The 19953-nt window shown below is 33.5% G+C and overlaps 1 protein-coding gene across 2 annotated transcripts; it reads left to right on the forward strand.

The window, feature by feature from the left end:
* Nucleotides 1-1080: 1080 nt before the first annotated feature.
* LOC143072144 (methyltransferase-like protein 27) lies at nt 1081-19688 on the forward strand. Of its 2 annotated transcripts, none has more exons than XM_076246958.1 (6): nt 1081-1237; nt 11860-12036; nt 13701-13829; nt 15152-15287; nt 17950-18042; nt 19047-19688. In XM_076246958.1, exons 2-6 carry the CDS (start codon nt 11881-11883, stop codon nt 19229-19231), a joined length of 699 nt encoding a protein of 232 aa, XP_076103073.1. In that variant the 5' UTR covers nt 1081-1237; nt 11860-11880; the 3' UTR covers nt 19232-19688. The 2 variants fall into 2 exon arrangements, with proteins under 2 accessions (XP_076103073.1, XP_076103072.1); XM_076246957.1 differs by lacking the exon at nt 1081-1237 and adding an exon at nt 10146-10241.
* Nucleotides 19689-19953: the final 265 nt, after the last annotated feature.

Consider the following 19953-nt stretch of genomic DNA (forward strand, 5'->3'; position numbering starts at 1 on the left):
ATACATATACAGGTCAAGGCGACAGATATATATCGTTTGCTTTAGCAAATTAATATATTCCAAAAATTATTAACTGTTCGTACAAAAAAAAATGCATATAAACTATTGAATGGATCCCTTTACAAAACAGCCTCGCTTTCTTTTCGACATTTTTTTTAGTGAGATCCTATATATTTTTTATTTTTTTGTAATCAATGAAGAAGTTTGGTTTTTTTTTCGTAAACAGATTCGTGAGTAACTGAGTTTTTGTAAAATTGATATCTCTCTTAAATGAGGGGATGGCGAGAGGGGGTCCATTAAATATGATTTTGCTCAAAACAGATATTATAAACAGTATAAAGTTGAAAACATATTGATAACCGATTTCAGCAATTCAAATGATTCTGAAGGAGAAAACAGAAAACAATGAATTCAAAAATAATTTTAAAAAAAAGGGTCAGGTTTTTTTCGTCAATTTTAGGAAAACAGAAGTAATTATAATCAATAATCAATAATGAGTACAGTTAACTGTTATGGAGGGGGGGGGGGTATGTTTTCAAATATTTTTTAAACATCCTAAAAATTAACATCTAAACAGAGAGGATTTTCCCTTCCCCACTCCCTCCCCCAGTATAATGACGATGTACTTTTTATGCAAAATAAGAAAACGCGACAAAATCGTATGGTACATGTATTATCATATAACGGTTACCCTTTTTAGCCTGTTTAAAAATATTTTAAGAACGTAACAGTTAACTGTAATAAATTATCTATTATTCTATTATCACATTAACGTAAATTCCTCCTTCTGGTCTACGATAGGGCTTATTAAGTTTAATGAATTATTTATTGGTTGTGTGTCTGAATATTCATACATGGGTTGTCGTGACATTGTGTAATGTCATATCTCACTGATAAAATAAAACGTGTCAGCAAGACTAAGTGTTATCCTTAAGTAGACGTGTGTATTTTTCCGCTTTGTACACATAATAAATTGTAAAAAGTCACAACGATTTCGTCGTAATATTCCAAAAATAACATATATCGATATCCGGGATTATTGAATATTAATCAAACTGTTCCTTATTGTATACTTCATAACTGCATGTCCAAAATTGGACTTTTACCATTGATGAACATTGAAAGTAAATAATCAAGGAAATTCAATGATCGAGATAACAATCCAGGGTTGCTCGGAAGATAGCGAGTTATACGTTTGGACTAGCAGATTTGTCTTTTTACAACACGGGCTGGAATAGTAAGACGCTTTTTATTTTAGTAACCATAGTATGATGCTAGTATAGTTGTTATAGTGTGTAAATAATAATAATACTTATAGCATAAATTATATATTTTTGATTCAAGCTGATCAACGGTATAAAAATTGTTACTGGGAAATGTATAAAGTGTAAAATAATGTAAAATGATTTTATCTCTTCCCTTATTTTTAATAAATTTTTATACATGAACAGGAAAAGCTTATATAATAATTATTTATGGTGTGTATGTGTTATTTTATCCATTCATGAAAAGACAAAAGTCATTTTATTTTTTTTTTAAATAGATATAAGAATATTAACACGATTAATAAAGCCATACTGACCATGTATCGTTCCCAAATAGCATTAGAGATCATTAGTTTTATAATTATTTTGAATAGGTCTATCTAAGTTTTGTGCACTGTAACATTCAGGATAAAAGAAATGCTGTGTGATGAGCGTAATGAAAATGTGTATAAACATGATAAATCAATCGATCATCAAATATTTTTACCCACGTGTGTAGTTGGTGTGTGCAGCTGATATCAGAGATGTATAAACCCGTTACATCGATGCTGATACGAATCGATTAAGATGTGTATGATAATACTATAAATTAATGATAAGAAAGGATTAGACGGTGCATACATACACTGTTTGAGGTTAATCAGTACAGGAGGATAAAATCGCAAGTAAAACGGATTATATGTACATTCAATTATTGAATCCAGTTCCCAAAAAAATGGGGGGGGGGGGGGGGGGGGTACTTCAATTTTCTTTTGGTACCTAGGGTTTGCCAGTTTAGCCTGGAAAAAAGTGCATGTTTTAACATACTTCGATATTCTTTTGCCAGTTTTGCCTGATAAAAACGTACATATTTTTAAATAACATTCAGTACCTATAGTTATAAAAAAATCTTAAGAATTACCTATACTTATATAAAAGCACTCCTCCCCAACTACCTTATGCCTGGAAGAAGAACGATGTCGATACTAAGTACGTATGTTTAGTCATAATGATTGATCATCGATCTTATGGTTTAGTGTTTCGCGATTAAAACCAGACTTGTCGCATCTGATAAATTAATGAATAGAATAATGTATTGTACATGTTGTATGCTAAACACTGAAACAGTACACACAATTCTTCGAATACTTATTTCAAAACTCATGACCACGACGGGTTGAAAATACATATTCTGACCCCAAAAATGAAGGATAATTGTGCACTCCTCCAGAATCCCTATAATTGTCCTTTTGTAATCATTAGATTTGCTGGAAATTTGTGTGTATTACACTTTTATAAATCAAAGTTCAGGGGTATAAAAAAAGAGCCAGAATTTTCTTATACTTTGCCAAAATGAAGATTTTACTGTGCTTTTTTCAAAAAAAAGTCCACCGCGCTATTTTTCAAGGTACGAGTCGTTCAAAATTGCCAAAATTTGCTTCGGTCGTTCATGTAAAATTACATTTTCGTGGATAAAAAGAAATCTATTAGACAGAATTTTGAAATAGAATATGAGAAGATAGGTTTTATCATATATTTTAAGAAAATGAAAAGAAAAAATGGTGTCACCGAACTTGTTTTCTTGGTACGAGTAAACAATAAAATTTCCCTATGGGATAACGGTACTATTTATTCCGCCATAGGCGACAATACTAACATTTTCTAAATTTACCACTTTTTATAATAAAAACCTGGATAAAACAGTTATGTGTGGTGTTAGTACTTTATTATTCTCTAATTTTTGTGCTATTTTCACATTTCCTGACCGGTGTGTGAAAAATATTTCTCCTCACTAGTGAAAAATCTGTTCTCAGCAAATGATTAGTCGAAATTTGATTATGACGTCTAAATGTTTTGTTTTCTTCTGAATTTTCCTATTTTTTTTAATCCCTTTGAAAAAGAAGGATAAATCATTAGAGAAACAGATTCCTACACTATAACTCGTGTATTACGATATTTCTCCACTCTAGACAGTTAAATTTTAGTTTTTTAAAGAGCTCGGCAAGCCTCGCGCTTTAAATAATAAAATTTAACTGCATCTCGAGTGGAGAAATATCTTCATACACTTGTTGCAGTGTATGAATCTATATTTCTACTTTAAAAATTGAAGCCAAATAGTATCATGAACAATTTCCAACGGAAATTTTGAACCAAATTTATGAAATTTTGAACCAAATTTATGAAATTTTGAACCAAATTTATGAAATTTTGAAAGTCTTTTCAAATAATTCTCTGGAAAATATTTCAATAGGTTTCAAAATTTATATTGTAAATAAACACACTGCAGTTATTCATATAGATAGATAAAAAAATATATATTATACCCTTACATCCAATCACAGCGCTCCTAATTTGACTTCCTTCACCTGCCTTGGGTACACAAAAGGCCAACCTAAAGCTGGGAAAATGTAATAGTACCGATTTCCCTATAGTATATGTCCATGCAGTATGAATTTTGTACTGAAAGAATTATTTGTCCTTAAATGGCTTACTTGAAAAAAATAATTCTAAAAACACAAATATTTGATATATTGTAACGTTTATCATAGGTCATCGTGAATTCCCCTTTTCAGTCTATTTTTTAAGATACTCTATTATATATAACTATAGTTGTCCGGTCACTTTTTCGCGGGGATCGTTTTTCTCGTGCTTGAGACTCAATGTCCAGACTTGGATATTTAACCTCGTCAGGGCAGTATTTCTCTAGGGCCTGTTTTTTAATTCTGAACCATTAACCTGGTTTTAAACACTGTTATGGTTAGCAGTTTTTTGACGGGTCATTTTTAACCATGTGGTTAAATGGTTAAAGAACATTTCAACCAGATGCGTGTTTTATTTTCTTTAACCATTAACCTGGTTGAAGTTTGGTTATTGGTTCAATGTTTTATTATTTTTTGTTCTTAACCAATTGGTTATTTGGTTAATGAAACCTTTAACCATACTTCCAAGGACGGTTTAGATATTTTCAAGATGGTGGCCTACCGGCGATGTTTTTTCATTTTCTCTGTCACGGTATTTGATAGTCTTACTCATATAAAAGTAAGAGCTCTAATATACATAAAGGAGAAAAAACCTTCTGGCTCCCATGTTTGAAACTTGAAGCTTAAGTCTATATGTTTATCTATATCTGGTATGGCCGGTGTATTTATTTATGAAATATCACCAGGCTTACTTCAGGATGGGACTATTATACTGTTAGTATAATCTGAGACTACTATAACACAGTGTTATAGTAGTCTCATGTATAATAGTAGTCATGAAGATCTTGAATATTGTCCAAAGTTGGATAAGAATGCCTCAAAGAATAGTTTTTTTTGTGTTATATGAAATGCAGTGTTTACCGCCATTTCTAAATACTTGACACTTAAGAACCTTTTTTAACCGGTTTCACCGTGACTATATGCAATAAGTCACCTATACCTGTCACTGTGTACATGATGTATATAAGAAGATGTGGTATGAGTGCCAATGAGACAAGTCTCCATCCAAGTCACAATTTATAAAAGTAGACAATTATAGGTCAAGGTACTGTCCTTAACACGGAGCCTTGGCTCACACCGAACAGCAAGCTATTAAGGGCCCCCAAAATTAATAGTTTAAAACCATTCAAACTGGAAAACCAACTGTCTAATCTATATAAAAAACGAGAAACAAGAAACACTTATGAACGACATCAAAAAAGTTAACTATTGAAGATCAGATTCGAGGCTGACTTAGGGTCTTACTTAGGACAGGTGCAACAATTATACACTTAACGATTGCCTTATTCTTTTATCAAGAAAAAAAATCACATCAACTGATCACAAATTCATATAAAAAAATAGAAAATTGTACTGTCCAATACCCTAATGACAAACTTGACATAGCATGTACCCAAGTCTTTAAAACAAAAGACTTTCGGAACAAGAAAATTGCACCTTTTCTACCTATAGGCAAATCACACTTTTTGCCAAAATTCTCAAATAAAGAATTTTATTATATATTTTAACATATATCATCATTCATGTTAACAAAACAAAACACTTTTGATAGGAACTATTTTCTCATATGTATACAATGAACATTAAGAGAAATTGATTGTTGTCTTTGACTTATGAGACCCCTTTTCAACGTGAAAAAGTTGATATTTGCAGTTTTTGTTATTTTAATCCTACTTGTAATTTGTTTTTGTTCACACATAACTTTGCTGTCAATAATATGAAATTTTATGCGACTGTCAAATAAGTGAAAGGTTAGCTAGCTATAAAACCAGGTTTAATCCCCCATTTTCTACCTTAGACAATGCCTGTACCAAGTCAGGAATATGCCAGTTGTTTTTCATTCGTTTGATGTGTTTGAGCTTTTGGTTTTTATACGACCGCAAAAATTTTAATTTTTCGTCGTATATTGCCATCACGTTGGCGTCGTCGTCGTCCTGCGTCGTCGTCTTGCGTCGTCCGAATACTTTTAGTTTTCGCACTCTAACTTTAGTAAAAGTGAATAGAAATCTATGAAATTTTAACACAAGGTTTATAACCACAAAAAGAAGGTTGGGATTGATTTTGGGAGTTTTGGTTCCAAAATTTTAGGAATTAAGGGCCAAAAGGGGCCCAAATAAGCATTTTCTTGGTTTTCGCACTATAACTTTAGTTTAAGTAAATAGAAATCAATGAAATTTAAACGCAAGGTTTTTGACCACAAAAGGAAGGTTGGGATTGATTTTGGGAGTTGAGGTCTGAACAGTTTAGGAGTTAGGGGCAAAAAAGGGGCCCAAGTAAGCATTATTCTTGGTTTTCGCACCATAACTTTAGTATAAGTAAATAGAAATCTTTGAAATTTAAACACAAGGTTTATGACCATAAAAGGAAGGTTGGGTTTGATTTTGGGAGTTTTGGTCCCAACAGGTTTTTAGGAATAAGGGGCCCAAAGGGTCCAAAATTGAACTTTGTTTCATTTCATCAAAAATTGAATAATTGGGGTTCTTTGATATGCCGGATCTAACTGTGTATGTAGATTCTTAATTTTTGGTCCCGTTTTCCAATTGGTCTACATTATGGTCCAAAGGGTCCAAAATTAAACTTAGTTTGATTTTAACAAAAATTGAATCCTTGGGGTTCTTTGATATGCTGAATCTAAAAATGTACTTAGATTTTTGATTATTGGCCCAGTTTTCAAGTTGGTCCAAATCGGGGTCCAAAATTAAACTTTGTTTGATTTTATCAAAAATTGAATAATTGGGGTTCTTTGATATGCCAAATCTAACTGTGTATGTAGATTCTTAATTTTTAATCCCGTTTTCAAATTGGTCTACATTAAATACCAAAGGGTCCAAAATTAAACTAATTAAAGTTTGATTTTAATAAAAATTGAATTCTTTGGCTTTTTTGATATGCTGAATTTAACCATGTACTTAGATTTTTGATTATGGGCCCAGTTTTCAAGTTGGTTCAAATCAGGATCCAAAATTATTATATTTAGTATTGTGCAATATTGCACAGTATTCAGCAATAGCAAGAAATCTTCAATTGCACAGTATTGTGCAATAGCAAGTAATTTTCAATTGCACAGTATTGCGCAATAGCAAGAAATCTCTAATTGCACAATATTGTGCAATAGCAAGAAATTTTCAATTGATTGGAGTTATCTTTCTTTGTCCAGAATAGTAGTTGAATCAACTTAAATCATTGTTTTATACAATACACAATGTATATTCACTTTTACTACCAACTGATAAATTAAAACAATCTTTACCATTCAGTGATAACAAGCACTTTTTGTTACATTTTAATATTTTATGATGTATTTAAATGAGTAGTTATTGTTGCAAACTCCATTAGAAATTTGAATTGAGATCAGTTTTGAAAAAAGGGAAAGGGGGATGTGAAAAAATGGTGGGGGAGGGGGTTAAATTTTTCTCATTTCAGATTTCATAAATAAAAAGAAAATTTCTTCAAACATTTTTTTGAGAGGATTAATATTCAACAGCATAGTGATTGCTCAAAGACAAAAAAATATTTTAAGTTCATTAGACCACATTCATTCTGCGTCCAAAACCTATGCTGTGTCAACTATTTAATCACAATCCAAATTTAGAGCTGAATCCAGCTTGAATGTTGTGTCCATACTTGCCCCAACCGTTCAGGGTTCAACCTCTGCGGTCGTATAAAGCTGCGCCCTGCGGAGCATCTGGTTCCATTTGATAAGAGACCTTGGAGTTTGACATTTTCTATATTTTATATTTTGCAATGATTCATGTAAATCCCATAATAGATAAAGATTAAAAGGGCCCGGCGATGCAGCACTGACAATTTGGCATTGGTTAACACACACAAACATTGCCCTGTTGTGACAGTACCAGTCCTTATACACATACGAAAGATTTTAATGATTGAAAATATATTAACGACAGAAAGCACAATTTTTGAATAATAACAGCATTGATATTTGCATGTACTATTGAAAATTTATCCACTATACATGGTCTTGCGTAAGGGAGAATGCATGTCATGCAGATCATAATCTAAATTTTTGACTTTAATATTTAAATAAATCAATCGCATTGTGCTAAACTTTCAAGTACATGTACTTGTACATTATAAATAGACAAATTACAACAAAATTAAGTTATAAAAAGTCGGAAATTTGGAGAAAACAAATAATATTTAATGGCAATAATTGTAGTGTTGCTGCACCAAGAGATAAGAAATTTTGGAACATACTAATTTAGGTCTGGAGCTGGAATGTCAGTAACGACTGGTAGTCCTTTGTTAATGCTGGAATGTCAGTAACGACTGGTAGTCCTTTGTTAATGCTGGAATGTCAGTAACGACTGGTAGTCCTTTGTTAATGCTGGAATGTCAGTAACGACTGGTAGTCCTTTGTTAATACATGTAATTTGTTAATTTATGTATTATGTCACTTTGCTTAGTTTCTTTTGTTGCCTGTTCTGACATCGGACTCTTACTTCTTTTAAACTTAGTTTTACTATGCGTTTTGCTATGTGTTTTTTTTATTCTGTATTGGCTAGAGGTAAAGGGGAGGTTGAGATCTCACAAAAAATGTTTAACCCCGTCGCATTTTTGCGCCTGTCCTAACTTGGCCTTTGTTAGTCATGTATGTTTTTTATTTTAGTTCATTTATATGTTTGAAGTTAAGTATGACGTCCATTTTCACTGAACAAGTACACATTTTCTTTAGGGGGCAGCTGAGGCCCAGGCCATCTCTGGGTGCGAGATTTTCTCGCTGCGTTGAAGACCATTTGGTGACCTTCGGCTGTTTTATGCTCTTTGGTCGGGTTGTTGTCTCTTTGACATATTCCCCATTCCCATTCCCAATTTTATTATATGTTTACAAATTTAGTGGAATATGTCCTACATAAATAATAACAGACACGGGTAACAACATTGTTAATCACAATGTCACACGAACTACAGAAATAGCTGATTTACCATGACATTAATTTTGGACCTGGTTCGGGTTTCTATGCAAAAAATCCAAGAAAATCGCATAAAAGTATTTATTCTTTTCAGTTGAAAATAATTCTTGAAATTTATACATGAATATATCAAAGGGAACTAGAAGCATGTTCTTCGTCCTACAAACGCGCATTTCTATTTGGTTGCAAAGCTGCCAGTATTTGTTTAAAAGTTTTGTTTTTCTTTAAGTTTTTTTTTTAATCCGTTTTATTATGTGTTGAAACATGTTTTAAGTTTTACTCTTAACCAGGTTATTGGTTGAATTCAACCTTAAACATGTTGAAAGAAAATAAAACACGCCTATGGTGTTTATGGTGTAAGCTAAAACATGTTTCAGGTTGATTTTAACCAGTTACAAGTTAGTATTAAAAAAAAACATCTTGCATGACTCGACTCAAATAAAAAAAAAACATTTGTTTAACGTCTTCCTCTTAAAAATATTTTGTTGGATTTCATAAAATTTGAAATGTGTATTGGGGAATGTGTCAAATATACAAAATCCTGATCACAAAGCAGAAAACTGCCGAAGGCCACCATATTCAGTAATTATACTTCGATCTCGTCATTCTCGTAGGCGTTTTTTATAAAGACATGCAGCATATGTAAGTATCGATATATAAGTAATCGTAATAAACTTTATTTTGTGACATATGGTCATCCTGCGCAATTAGTAATTATTGATATTATACCTGCATGTTTCCTTTGAAAGATAAAAATCATCATATTTGTTTAAATTAGATACATCTATCCAAGTACGTCAGGTAGGTTGTGTGAATAAAAACACGGATCAAATGCTATAGCAAGAGTAAATACCGATACTTATAGGAAGTCACTTTTGCGCAGAATCATATCTACATGTATAAGTATTTACATTACGTCTGTAACCACGACTCGTGTCTCACCGTCAAAACTGATACTGATACTTATAGTTAGTGACTTTTGTGCCAGAATCACATCTATACGTGTTTAAGTATTAACCACGTTAATATTTCTTCTGTAAACAAGACTCGTGTCTCCGGAACAATCTCATCCGTCAAAACTGATACTTTTACTTATGGTAGGTGACTTTTGCGTCAGAATCATCTGTACATTGATTGCACGAGTATAATTATTCACGTTTCTTCTGTAAGCACGACTCGTGTCTCAGGAACAATCTCATCCGGACCGTCAAAACTGATACATTTACTTATGGTAGCTGACGTTTGCGCCAGAATCAAATTTTCGTGCACTAGTATTAACGTTTCGTCTGTAACCACGACTCGTGTCTCACCGTCAAAACAGATACTGATATTTGTAATAAGAGACTTTTACGTCAGAATCGCACCTTCGTGTAACCATGTTAACGTTTCTTCTGTAACCACGACTCATGTGTCAGAAATAATTCCATCCGTCAAAACCGATACTAATACTTATAGCAAGTAACGTTTGCGCCAGAATCATATGTACATTGATTGCACGTGTATAAGTATCGATGTTTCTTCTGTAAGCACGGCTCTTGTCTCAGGAACAATCTCATCCGTCAAAACTGATACTTTAACTTATGGTAAGTGATTTTTGCGTCAGAATCATATGTACATTGATTGCATTTGTATAAGTATCGATGTTTCTTCTGTAAGCACGGCTCGTGTCTCAGGAACAATCTCATCCGTCAAAACTGATACTTTTACTTATGGTAAGTGATTTTTGCGTCAGAATCATATGTACATTGATTGCACGTTGATAAGTATTCAATTTGACATTTGTTCTGTAAGCACGGCTCGTGTCTCAGAAACAATCTCATCCGTCAAAACTGATATTTTACTTATGGAAAACTCGCAGACGGTTAACAATGTCCGACTTCAGTACTATTTATGGAAAGCCACCGGGGTCAAATTTTTAATTCGTATAGAAAATTGTCAGTTTGTAACTTGTAACTGATATTTCGGAATTCTTTACTCGTAAATCGTTAATTTGTAACTTGTATCTTTGAACTTTCAAGATTCTTAATTCGTAAATTGTCAATTTGTAACTTTTTTTTTGTAATTTCAATATTCTTAATTCGTAAATTGTCAATTTGTAACTTGTATCATGGTTGAATGAACTTTAACGTTATGAATATCAAAAGTTAGGCCACTTTTATTTCATTTGTAGTTCTTCTTACAAAAGCTCCAAATGATATTGGGCAAGCGAGCGAAATTGTTTTGATTGTATTTTTTTTTCTTGAAAATGAGTTTTTGTGTGGCGAGAGCCCTACAAGTGAAGCGAGAAGTATATATTTTTTAAATAGTGCGATTAAGAAATTATGTTCATCTTTAAACTTGGTTACTTCATAAAATAAACGATGGAAAACATGCTCTAATGCATATAATTTTATGTATAGGTGCCTGTACCATACACGACTGTCTTGTCTCGTTGTGGTTTAGTTCATTTTAATTATTTTCGTCAAATAAGCTTTGTCTGTGTGAATTTTCATTTAAATCCATTCATGTTCATATATTAAGAAAGCATAGGAGATGCAGTTTAACAAGAGGAATTATGGAGTGAAATTGAAAATCTTTTGTTAGATGACCACACTCACATCAATATGGTAAACCAAAGATTACTCAGACGTCTAACGGCTGTTTTGCTAGACAAGCTGGGGCCCGGTCGCAGCTTGTCTAGAGCAAAACATCTGTTGGGCGTCTACGTAATCTCAGACTTTAACAAATATTGATGCGATTGTGGTTATCTAACGAAAGATTTATAACTTTTGCCTCCTATAACAGATCTTCAAAGGTAAAACGTGATGCATTTTGGATAACTGTGTTCATTAACTGTACTTGTAAACGGCAATGAGCTAACATGCACACCTTCATGTTGGCATCCCGATTTTGACAAATTGATTAATCACAAGTGCGTTTGAATCGATAGAATAAATATAAGCACAAGAAAAACGTCTATGTGGGCAAAAAAAACAAAGAGAAACAAATTTTGGAGCGGTATGCTGAAAAGTCAATTTCTCCAAAACAGGAGCGGGAAAATCCAAAGAACTATTAATCAAATTTGTGTGGCCTTAATATAAAGCAAATGCGGTGATGTGTGCAAATATAAAATAAAAGTATGAATTAAAAACTGTTACCATTATGTTTGTTACAGAAAATATTATATATTTAACAATTAAATAACAGTAATATGTTTTGCAGCCTGTCACCAACATAACAAAAATGGCAGACGAGAAAGCATTAAGCTATATAGAGGCTAGTCCCCAAGAAGATGCCAGTGCATATGGTGCTAATTATGGGGCCCACAGAGAAGGAATGACTAAAGAAGAGGTTGCAGAATATTATTCCAAATGGGGATATAGCGGAAAATATGAAGAGGTAAACAAAACTGAGAAAATAAATAAAATTGAAAGGTACACCCAAGTGATCAATTAAAGCGATGTGAAGTGTGCAATGACTTTTAGTTAAAAAAAAATCCGTCGATTTACAGTTTTATTGTGATAGTTCTTATACGTACAAAGAATGTGGCTCAAAAGACATAAATGAAAATAGTGTTCCAGTTCTGCTCCCTCTGTATGTTCCCTCTTTTTCTTTTTGAAATAAAATATGTTCGCTATTATTTCCGATAATCGATAAATCTGGATGACTTTGTATCTTGAACTACTAGATATAAGAATATGTGGTTTGAGTGCCACTGAGACAACTCTCTTATCCAAGCCACAATTGTAAAAGTGAACTATTATGGTTCAAATTACAGTCTTCAACACGGAGCCTTGACACTTCTAGTCTTTACAATTTGCAACGCTTATTAAAACGGTTGAAGGCCATAAGATGCTCCATTGTACTTACGTGTACACCCACTACCTTTGGAATTGTAGGATATTTATATCATTTGAAATAATTTCACATCTCCTTATTTTTATACGATCGCAAAAAATGTTTTTGCGTCGTATAATGCTATCATTTCGTCGTCGTCGTCGTCTGCGTCGTCCGAAGACGCATTTAGTTTCCGGACAATAACTTTAGTTTTGGTGGATGGATCTTCATGAATTTTTAACCAGAAGGTTCAATACCACTAAAGGAAGGTTGGGATTGATTTTGGGGGTTATGGTCCCAAGAGTGTCGGGACTAGGGGCCAAAAAGGGGGCCCAAAATAAGCATTTTTGTAGTTTTCAAACAATAAATATAGTTAAGTGTATGAATCTCTCTGAAATTATACTGCAAGTTTCCATACCATGAAGGGATGGTAAGTATTGACTTCGGGGGGTTATGGCTCAAAAGGTTTTGGAATTAGGGGCAAAATAAGGGGGAAAACTAGGTTTTTCTGGTCAATGGACAATTAAGACAAGTTAAAAGCAGTGCAAGGGAGGTAATTCCAAAACATTTAACATACAATGTTGGGTATGTTCGGATTTACCTCCCTTACATTACTTGTAAATTATGTATAAAGGAATGTTAGGTTTTGGACTAATTGCAAAAAAGGGGGGTAGAAGTAGTTTTCAAATTTTTTTTCTTCAAATTTCTCAAATTTCAAATTCTTTAAAAGTTTGAAGAAGAAATCTTTTATTTCACAATATTGTGAAATAGATTTGTAAGATCTTGACAATTGTTTTGTGTGAGAAACCCATATTATGTCAAAAAATTGATCACAATCAAAATTCAGAGCTGTATCAAGCTTGAATGTTGTGTCCATACTTGCCCCAACTGTTCAGGGTTCGACCTCTGCGGTCGTATAAAGCTGCTCCCTGTGGAGCACCTGGTTATATTATGATAAACTATAAGTTTTTTCTTGGTCTTATGAGTCCATCACAGGTCTCGGCACGAGTTTGCGACAGAGATATACATTACGTTTAAACAGTTTGTTTATTCAAATTAATTGAATTTGCTTTGGGCAACAGACAAAGCCTATATAAGCCCTCTCTAAGAGATATTGCCTTTATATATAACATTTTTAGTTCGTTTTTGAAATACGAATGATTGTATACTATATTCAGGGAATACAAATATTTATTAATAATTTATTTTTTAACTTTACTAAATAGGATCTTTGCCCAGAAAGATACAACGGTCCAAAATATGGTGCCGAGGCCTTAGTAGAGGCGTATCCGGGTAATCGAGAATCTATACACATCTTGGACATAGCTGCAGGGACTGGATTTTTAGGAGAAGAGGCAAGTTATCTTAATAGCTTCAATTGTTATTGTTATTAATATAATTATTTGCATATCTCGCTTTTTAATGTAGGTCGACTAATACCGGCACGGGACGTTTGCGCATTTTTTTTTGTTGACACTTGCGCTTCAAAACATAGGACATTTGCGCTTTTTAAAAATGGACATTTGCGCTTTTTACATAGGACATTTGCGCTTTTTTTATATATATCTATGACTTCCCTACTCTTTTATCCGTGCTTGGGACCGTTTTAGGTTTCAAAGTCAAATTTCTGTCATCACAAACTTCAACTAGCTTGGTAAAACAATGATGATATATTTCTTCAGACTTTCCATCCAACAAAATAAATACAAGGGGAATTTAGTTCCAATTTTTCTGTCGTCGCATTGTTGATGATTATGATCATTTTTCTGACTCAAAATATTAGAAGTCCCATTGTCCGTTTTAATTCTTGCGTTACAATTTTTAACGGTACATCTCCGTGAAAGGTCTCCAATTTTTAGGGTTTGGTCGAAACAATATAAAAATCCATCAAGACATATACATTTTTTTTTCTTTACTATATAGTTAGTCACTATTACTTTAAACTCCATGTCTAAGACTGTGTAAATGTGAACTAACTAATGACAAATATAAGTTCAATTTATTTAAGTAATGATTACTTCTCATTAAGATTAAAGGTAGTCGACTATAGGTAAAAAGCGCAAATGTCCGGTCAATTTAATACAGGTGATTCTAAACTAAAAGCGCAAATGTCCATAGTATTTGAAGCGCAAATGTCCTATCGTTTTACAGGTAAAAAAGCGCAAACGTCCTGTGCCCTATTTCTTGCGAAACGGGGTAACATAATCGTGTATGAAAATATTCTGTATTTATAGTGGGCACAGGACGTTTGCGCTTTTTTACCTGTAAAACGATATGTTACCCCGTTTTGCAAGAAATATTAGGTATTAAAAACAAATATATGGCCATGTGCTGATTTCTTTAGATATAATCCATTGGTAAAACTCGAAATTTATGGCTTGATATCAGATGTGTCTTGATTTTTCGAATGACACAGTAGTAAACGTATTTTAGTCTGAAACAGTAATTTCGATAAAGCCTGATCAGTAAATTCTTAAAGTCAAATTCATTTTTTTTATAAAAAATTCAGACTTGCGGTAAATGTAGTATAGTAATTCAGACATCTGCAACACATTTGCCATAACGGTTAACACAATCAATATGGCATAAATGGTGTCCATTTAACTGAGAGGAGAAATAGCGAAAAATGTATTATAATTAAATATATAATTACATATAAAATTCTTATTTTATTTAGTTACATAAGCGTGGATTTAAAAAAGTAGACGCTTTGGATCCAGCTGAAGGCATGCTTGCAATGGCAAGAAAAAAGAACGTTTATGGTAGACTTCTCTGTGAATTCATGTGCGAAAAAAGACTTCCAGTTGAAAATGGTAAGCTAGCTCATCTCCTTACACGTATTTGAACTTGTCGTCAAGGTTGAACTCATCTCCTTACACGTATTTGAACTTGTCGTCAAGGTTAAGCTCATCTCCTTACACGTATTTGAACTTGTCGTCAAGGTTGAACTCATCTCCTTACACGTATTTGAACTTGTCGTCAAGGTTGAGCTCATCTCCTTACACGTATTTGAACTTGTCGTCAAGGTTGAGCTCATCTCCTTACACGTATTTGAACTTGTCGTCAAGGTTGAGCTCATCTCCTTACACATAGTTGTCCTTGTAGTCAAGGTTGAACTCATCTCCTTTCACGTATTTGTCAATGTCGTCGATGAGCTCATCTCCTAACATGTATTTGTCCTTGACGTCAATGTTGAGCTCATCTCCTTACACGTATTTGAACTTGTCGTCAAGGTTGAGCTCATCTCCTTACACGTATTTGAACTTGTCGTCAAGGTTGAGCTCATCTCCTTACACGTATTTGAACTTGTCGTCAAGGTTGAGCTCATCTCCTTACACATAGTTGTCCTTGTAGTCAAGGTTGAGCTCATCTCCTTACACGTATTTGTCAATGTCGTCAAGGTTGAGCTCATCTCCTTACACGTATTTGTCCTTGTCGTCAAGGTTGAGCTCATCTCCTTACACGTATTTGTCTTTGTCGTCAAGGTTGAGCTCATCTCCTTACACGTATTTGAACTTGTCGTCAAGGTTAAGCTCATCTCCTTACACGTATTTGAACTTGTCGTCAAGGTTGAACTCATCTCCTTACACGTATTTGAACTTGTCGTCAAGGTTGAGCTCATCTCCTTACACGTATTTGAACTTGTCGTCAAGGTTGAGCTCATCTCCTTACACGTATTTGAACTTGTCGTCAAGGTTGAGCTCATCTCCTTACACATAGTTGTCCTTGTAGTCAAGGTTGAACTCATCTCCTTTCACGTATTTGTCAATGTCGTCGATGAGCTCATCTCCTAACATGTATTTGTCCTTGACGTCAATGTTGAGCTCATCTCCTTACACGTATTTGAACTTGTCGTCAAGGTTGAGCTCATCTCCTTACACGTATTTGAACTTGTCGTCAAGGTTGAGCTCATCTCCTTACACGTATTTGAACTTGTCGTCAAGGTTGAGCTCATCTCCTTACACATAGTTGTCCTTGTAGTCAAGGTTGAGCTCATCTCCTTACACGTATTTGTCAATGTCGTCAAGGTTGAGCTCATCTCCTTACACGTATTTGTCCTTGTCGTCAAGGTTGAGCTCATCTCCTTACACGTATTTGTCCTTGTAGTCAAGGTTGAACTCATCTCCTTTCACGTATTTGTCAATGTCGTCGATGAGCTCATCTCCTAACATGTATTTGTCCTTGACGTCAATGTTGAGCTCATCTTCTTACACGTATTTGTTCTTGAAGTCAAGGTTGAGTTTACACGTATTTGTCCTTGACGTCAAGGTTGAGCTCATCTCCTTACACGTGTTTTTCCTTGTCGTCAAGGTTAAGGTGAGGATATTATTGGTTAATTAATCATACGAGTAACTATGACTTCAGTTCTATTCTTAACATAGTTGTGATCGTTTTTAAAGCAGACCTGTCCTAATTTAAATTTTGAAAAATTTGAAACTACTAGTATACAACATGAGGATCCGCAACTCCCGTTTTATTATAAACTTGGAAAAGGTACACAAGAAATCTTTGAAATCACAAGTTACACGTATATGAGAAAGCCTAAGTAAGGAAATCGGTGTGTAAACGACAAGCGTAATACTATTACTATAAGTGCCACTTCCAATGATACAGAACTTTAAGCTCTTTACAAAGACTTTGACCTTGGTATTTGCTGTTTTTCCGATAAACTCGTTGCAGTAAGAAAGAGCAAGGCTGGTTGGTCCGTAGTCAGAACAATGTCCAGGCAGGGTAACATATTTACCTGAGAACTCAACACTGTAATAATTGTCACGTATCTTCGAATCAAGCCTTACAGTCGAACAAAATAAAACCTACCTATAATTTTGAATATTGTTTTTATCGGTATAAATATTGATTTTGTGGATCATCTTAACAACATTGTTATACACATGTGTAAATTTAAGATCATACAACCTGTCGATAGCCATATGCTCCCATTGCACAAGGTCATGGTTTTTTTTTCTCTCTGATTGGTAATGAATTTTTTACGATAAATTTAAAATGTGGGTGTTGAATGTTTACTGACTGATATTTTAGCCTTGGAAACATGATTTCTGTATTACTTGTTATTGTCTTGAAACTATTTTCCACTAACTGAAAGTAGTCTCAGAACTGTAACTTTTTCTCTTTTTTGTTTTGTTAAGGTTTTTTTGTGAATTGTATTGCATCGATCTGATAAATTAAGCCCTTTTAAACTGATTTTTATAGTTTGTTCAATTGTTGTACTGTTATACCACTTTTCCAGGTAGCATATTTAAACTCGCCATTGTTCATGGAATAGGCTTTCTTTTGGTGTACAATTATGGAAATTATACCGAATTTATTTACTATAGTCACAAATATATATTTTTATCATTACCTCCTTGGTGTTCTTATGTATCGTGTGGCCGGATTCTAAGGCTTAAAAAAGTCCAGCTCTTTGTATTCCTCAAGTGTTTCCTTCCAGTAAAAATTAATATTTATTCATTTCAGATACGTATGACTGTACAATCATTGCTGGAGGTATGGGGGAAGGTCACATTCCATGTGTAGCTTTACATGAAATGATCAGAATTACCAAACCAGGTAAGTTTTGTACTATGGGTTGATATTTACCCACATACATTTATACTATTGTAGATAAAAACCGTAAGGGAAAACAAAATCCATGGTTTAAACATTACACAAACGACACGAAAGGCCCCGTCTCAAAAAGTTGAAAAATGTGCAATTTCAACAAAACATGTGGACACAAATATGATGGTAGTCTCACATATCAAAAATCAGCTCAAAATCTGAAAAAATCTGCAATTTCAACAAAACATGTGGACATGATGGTACTAGTCTCACATATCAAAAATCAGCTCAAAATCTGAAGGTGTATAGAAAACAAGTCTGTATTATAACTGTGATTTTCAACATTTTTCAAAGTCGTAAACCCTTAATTTCTGCAAAAATTAGCTGAGTAGAACTTAACTTAAACTTGATCTGTAACTCATCAAGGATAACTCACATACCACAAATCAGCCCAATATCTGGAGGTGTTTAGAAAAAAGTACGTAATACTGTTATTTTCAACAATTTATCAAAGTCCAAAGCCTGTCATTTCGACCAAAATTAGCGGAGCGGAACGAAACTTAAACTTGATTTGTAACACATCATGGTTAACTCACATACGAAAAATCTCGGTAGAGGTTTAGAAAAAAAGTCTGATAACAGAGGCGGATTTAGAGGGGGCAGGGCCCATAATGGTTTGTTGCGGAATGACGGAATGAAAGAATGACGGACAAGGGTAAAACTATATGGCACCGACAACTTTGTTGCGGGGCCATACAAACAGACAGTAACTGTAGACCTTCACATTCAAATGTAGGCGCTAAAACCCGAGATGATGCTAATTATTAGGAGTTTATAATATACCATTTTGAAATCCGCGTATTTATACTCAAGACATGTAAACAAAAGTTCAATGGTATTGGTAAATCATTTACAGTGATGGACTATAACAAAAAATGTCAAAACAACGTCAAACACAAATAGATATACCGTATAAATCACCTTGTTTTTAATTTGATTTCATCCTGTTGTAGGTGGTTTAGTTGTTATAGTTATGAGAGAAGAATATTTGGACTACGTTAAAGAATATAAAGACAGACTAGAGGTTCTGATGCAAGAATTAGAAGATGCGGGAAAATGGGAAAGCGTCTCAAGAGTTATCGTTCCTAATTATTCATTTGACAATAATGGTGTTATATTTAAATATAGAGTATGTTGATTTTTTAGGGACATCAACTATTGGGATTTTGTTGTTACTTTTTAAATTGCGGGTTTTATTTTTTTTGCAAAATTGACAAATGCAAACATGAATCTGATTTTCAATTTAACATTGTTATGGGTTATTTGAATACATGGAGAATGATTCAGCAGATTAATATCTGATATCACTCAGATAAGGTGTTCCAGTATGCTTACACTTGTTCCGAATGAAGGCAGCTTAGAATGAAATCAAATATATGTTTATCAAGTAAATGAATCTCAATTGTATATGATATATTGATTTTTATTTGTTTGTATAATGTTAATTTATATGTACAATGTTGCAGTAAAGGCCCCATAATGATACATTGATATCAGATGAATATATGAAGAGATAACAAGAGTATAATATATCCGTCAGCTGTGGTAAAATATATTTAATATGCATTTTAAATGAATTAAAAATATTAAATCAAGCTGTCAATTGTTTATTTTTCATTTATTTCCCTGCCTGTTTAAGTTTTAACCCCATGACCATTATATTATTATACATGTATGTCTTATATTACTCATGATAACGAACGAACAAAAAACAAGTCTAATTTGATATTTCATACCTTATCAATTTCCAAATGGATATAATGCGTCATACATTTACAAGCCATATGGAATATTTTAAAAATCATTGAACAACATGATTCTCGTATAGAAAGTTGAACTAGAATTGTTGTGTGCCAATCT

Source organism: Mytilus galloprovincialis, chromosome 4 (assembly GCF_965363235.1).
Source record: "Mytilus galloprovincialis chromosome 4, xbMytGall1.hap1.1, whole genome shotgun sequence".
Taxonomy (NCBI): Eukaryota; Metazoa; Mollusca; class Bivalvia; order Mytilida; family Mytilidae; genus Mytilus; species Mytilus galloprovincialis.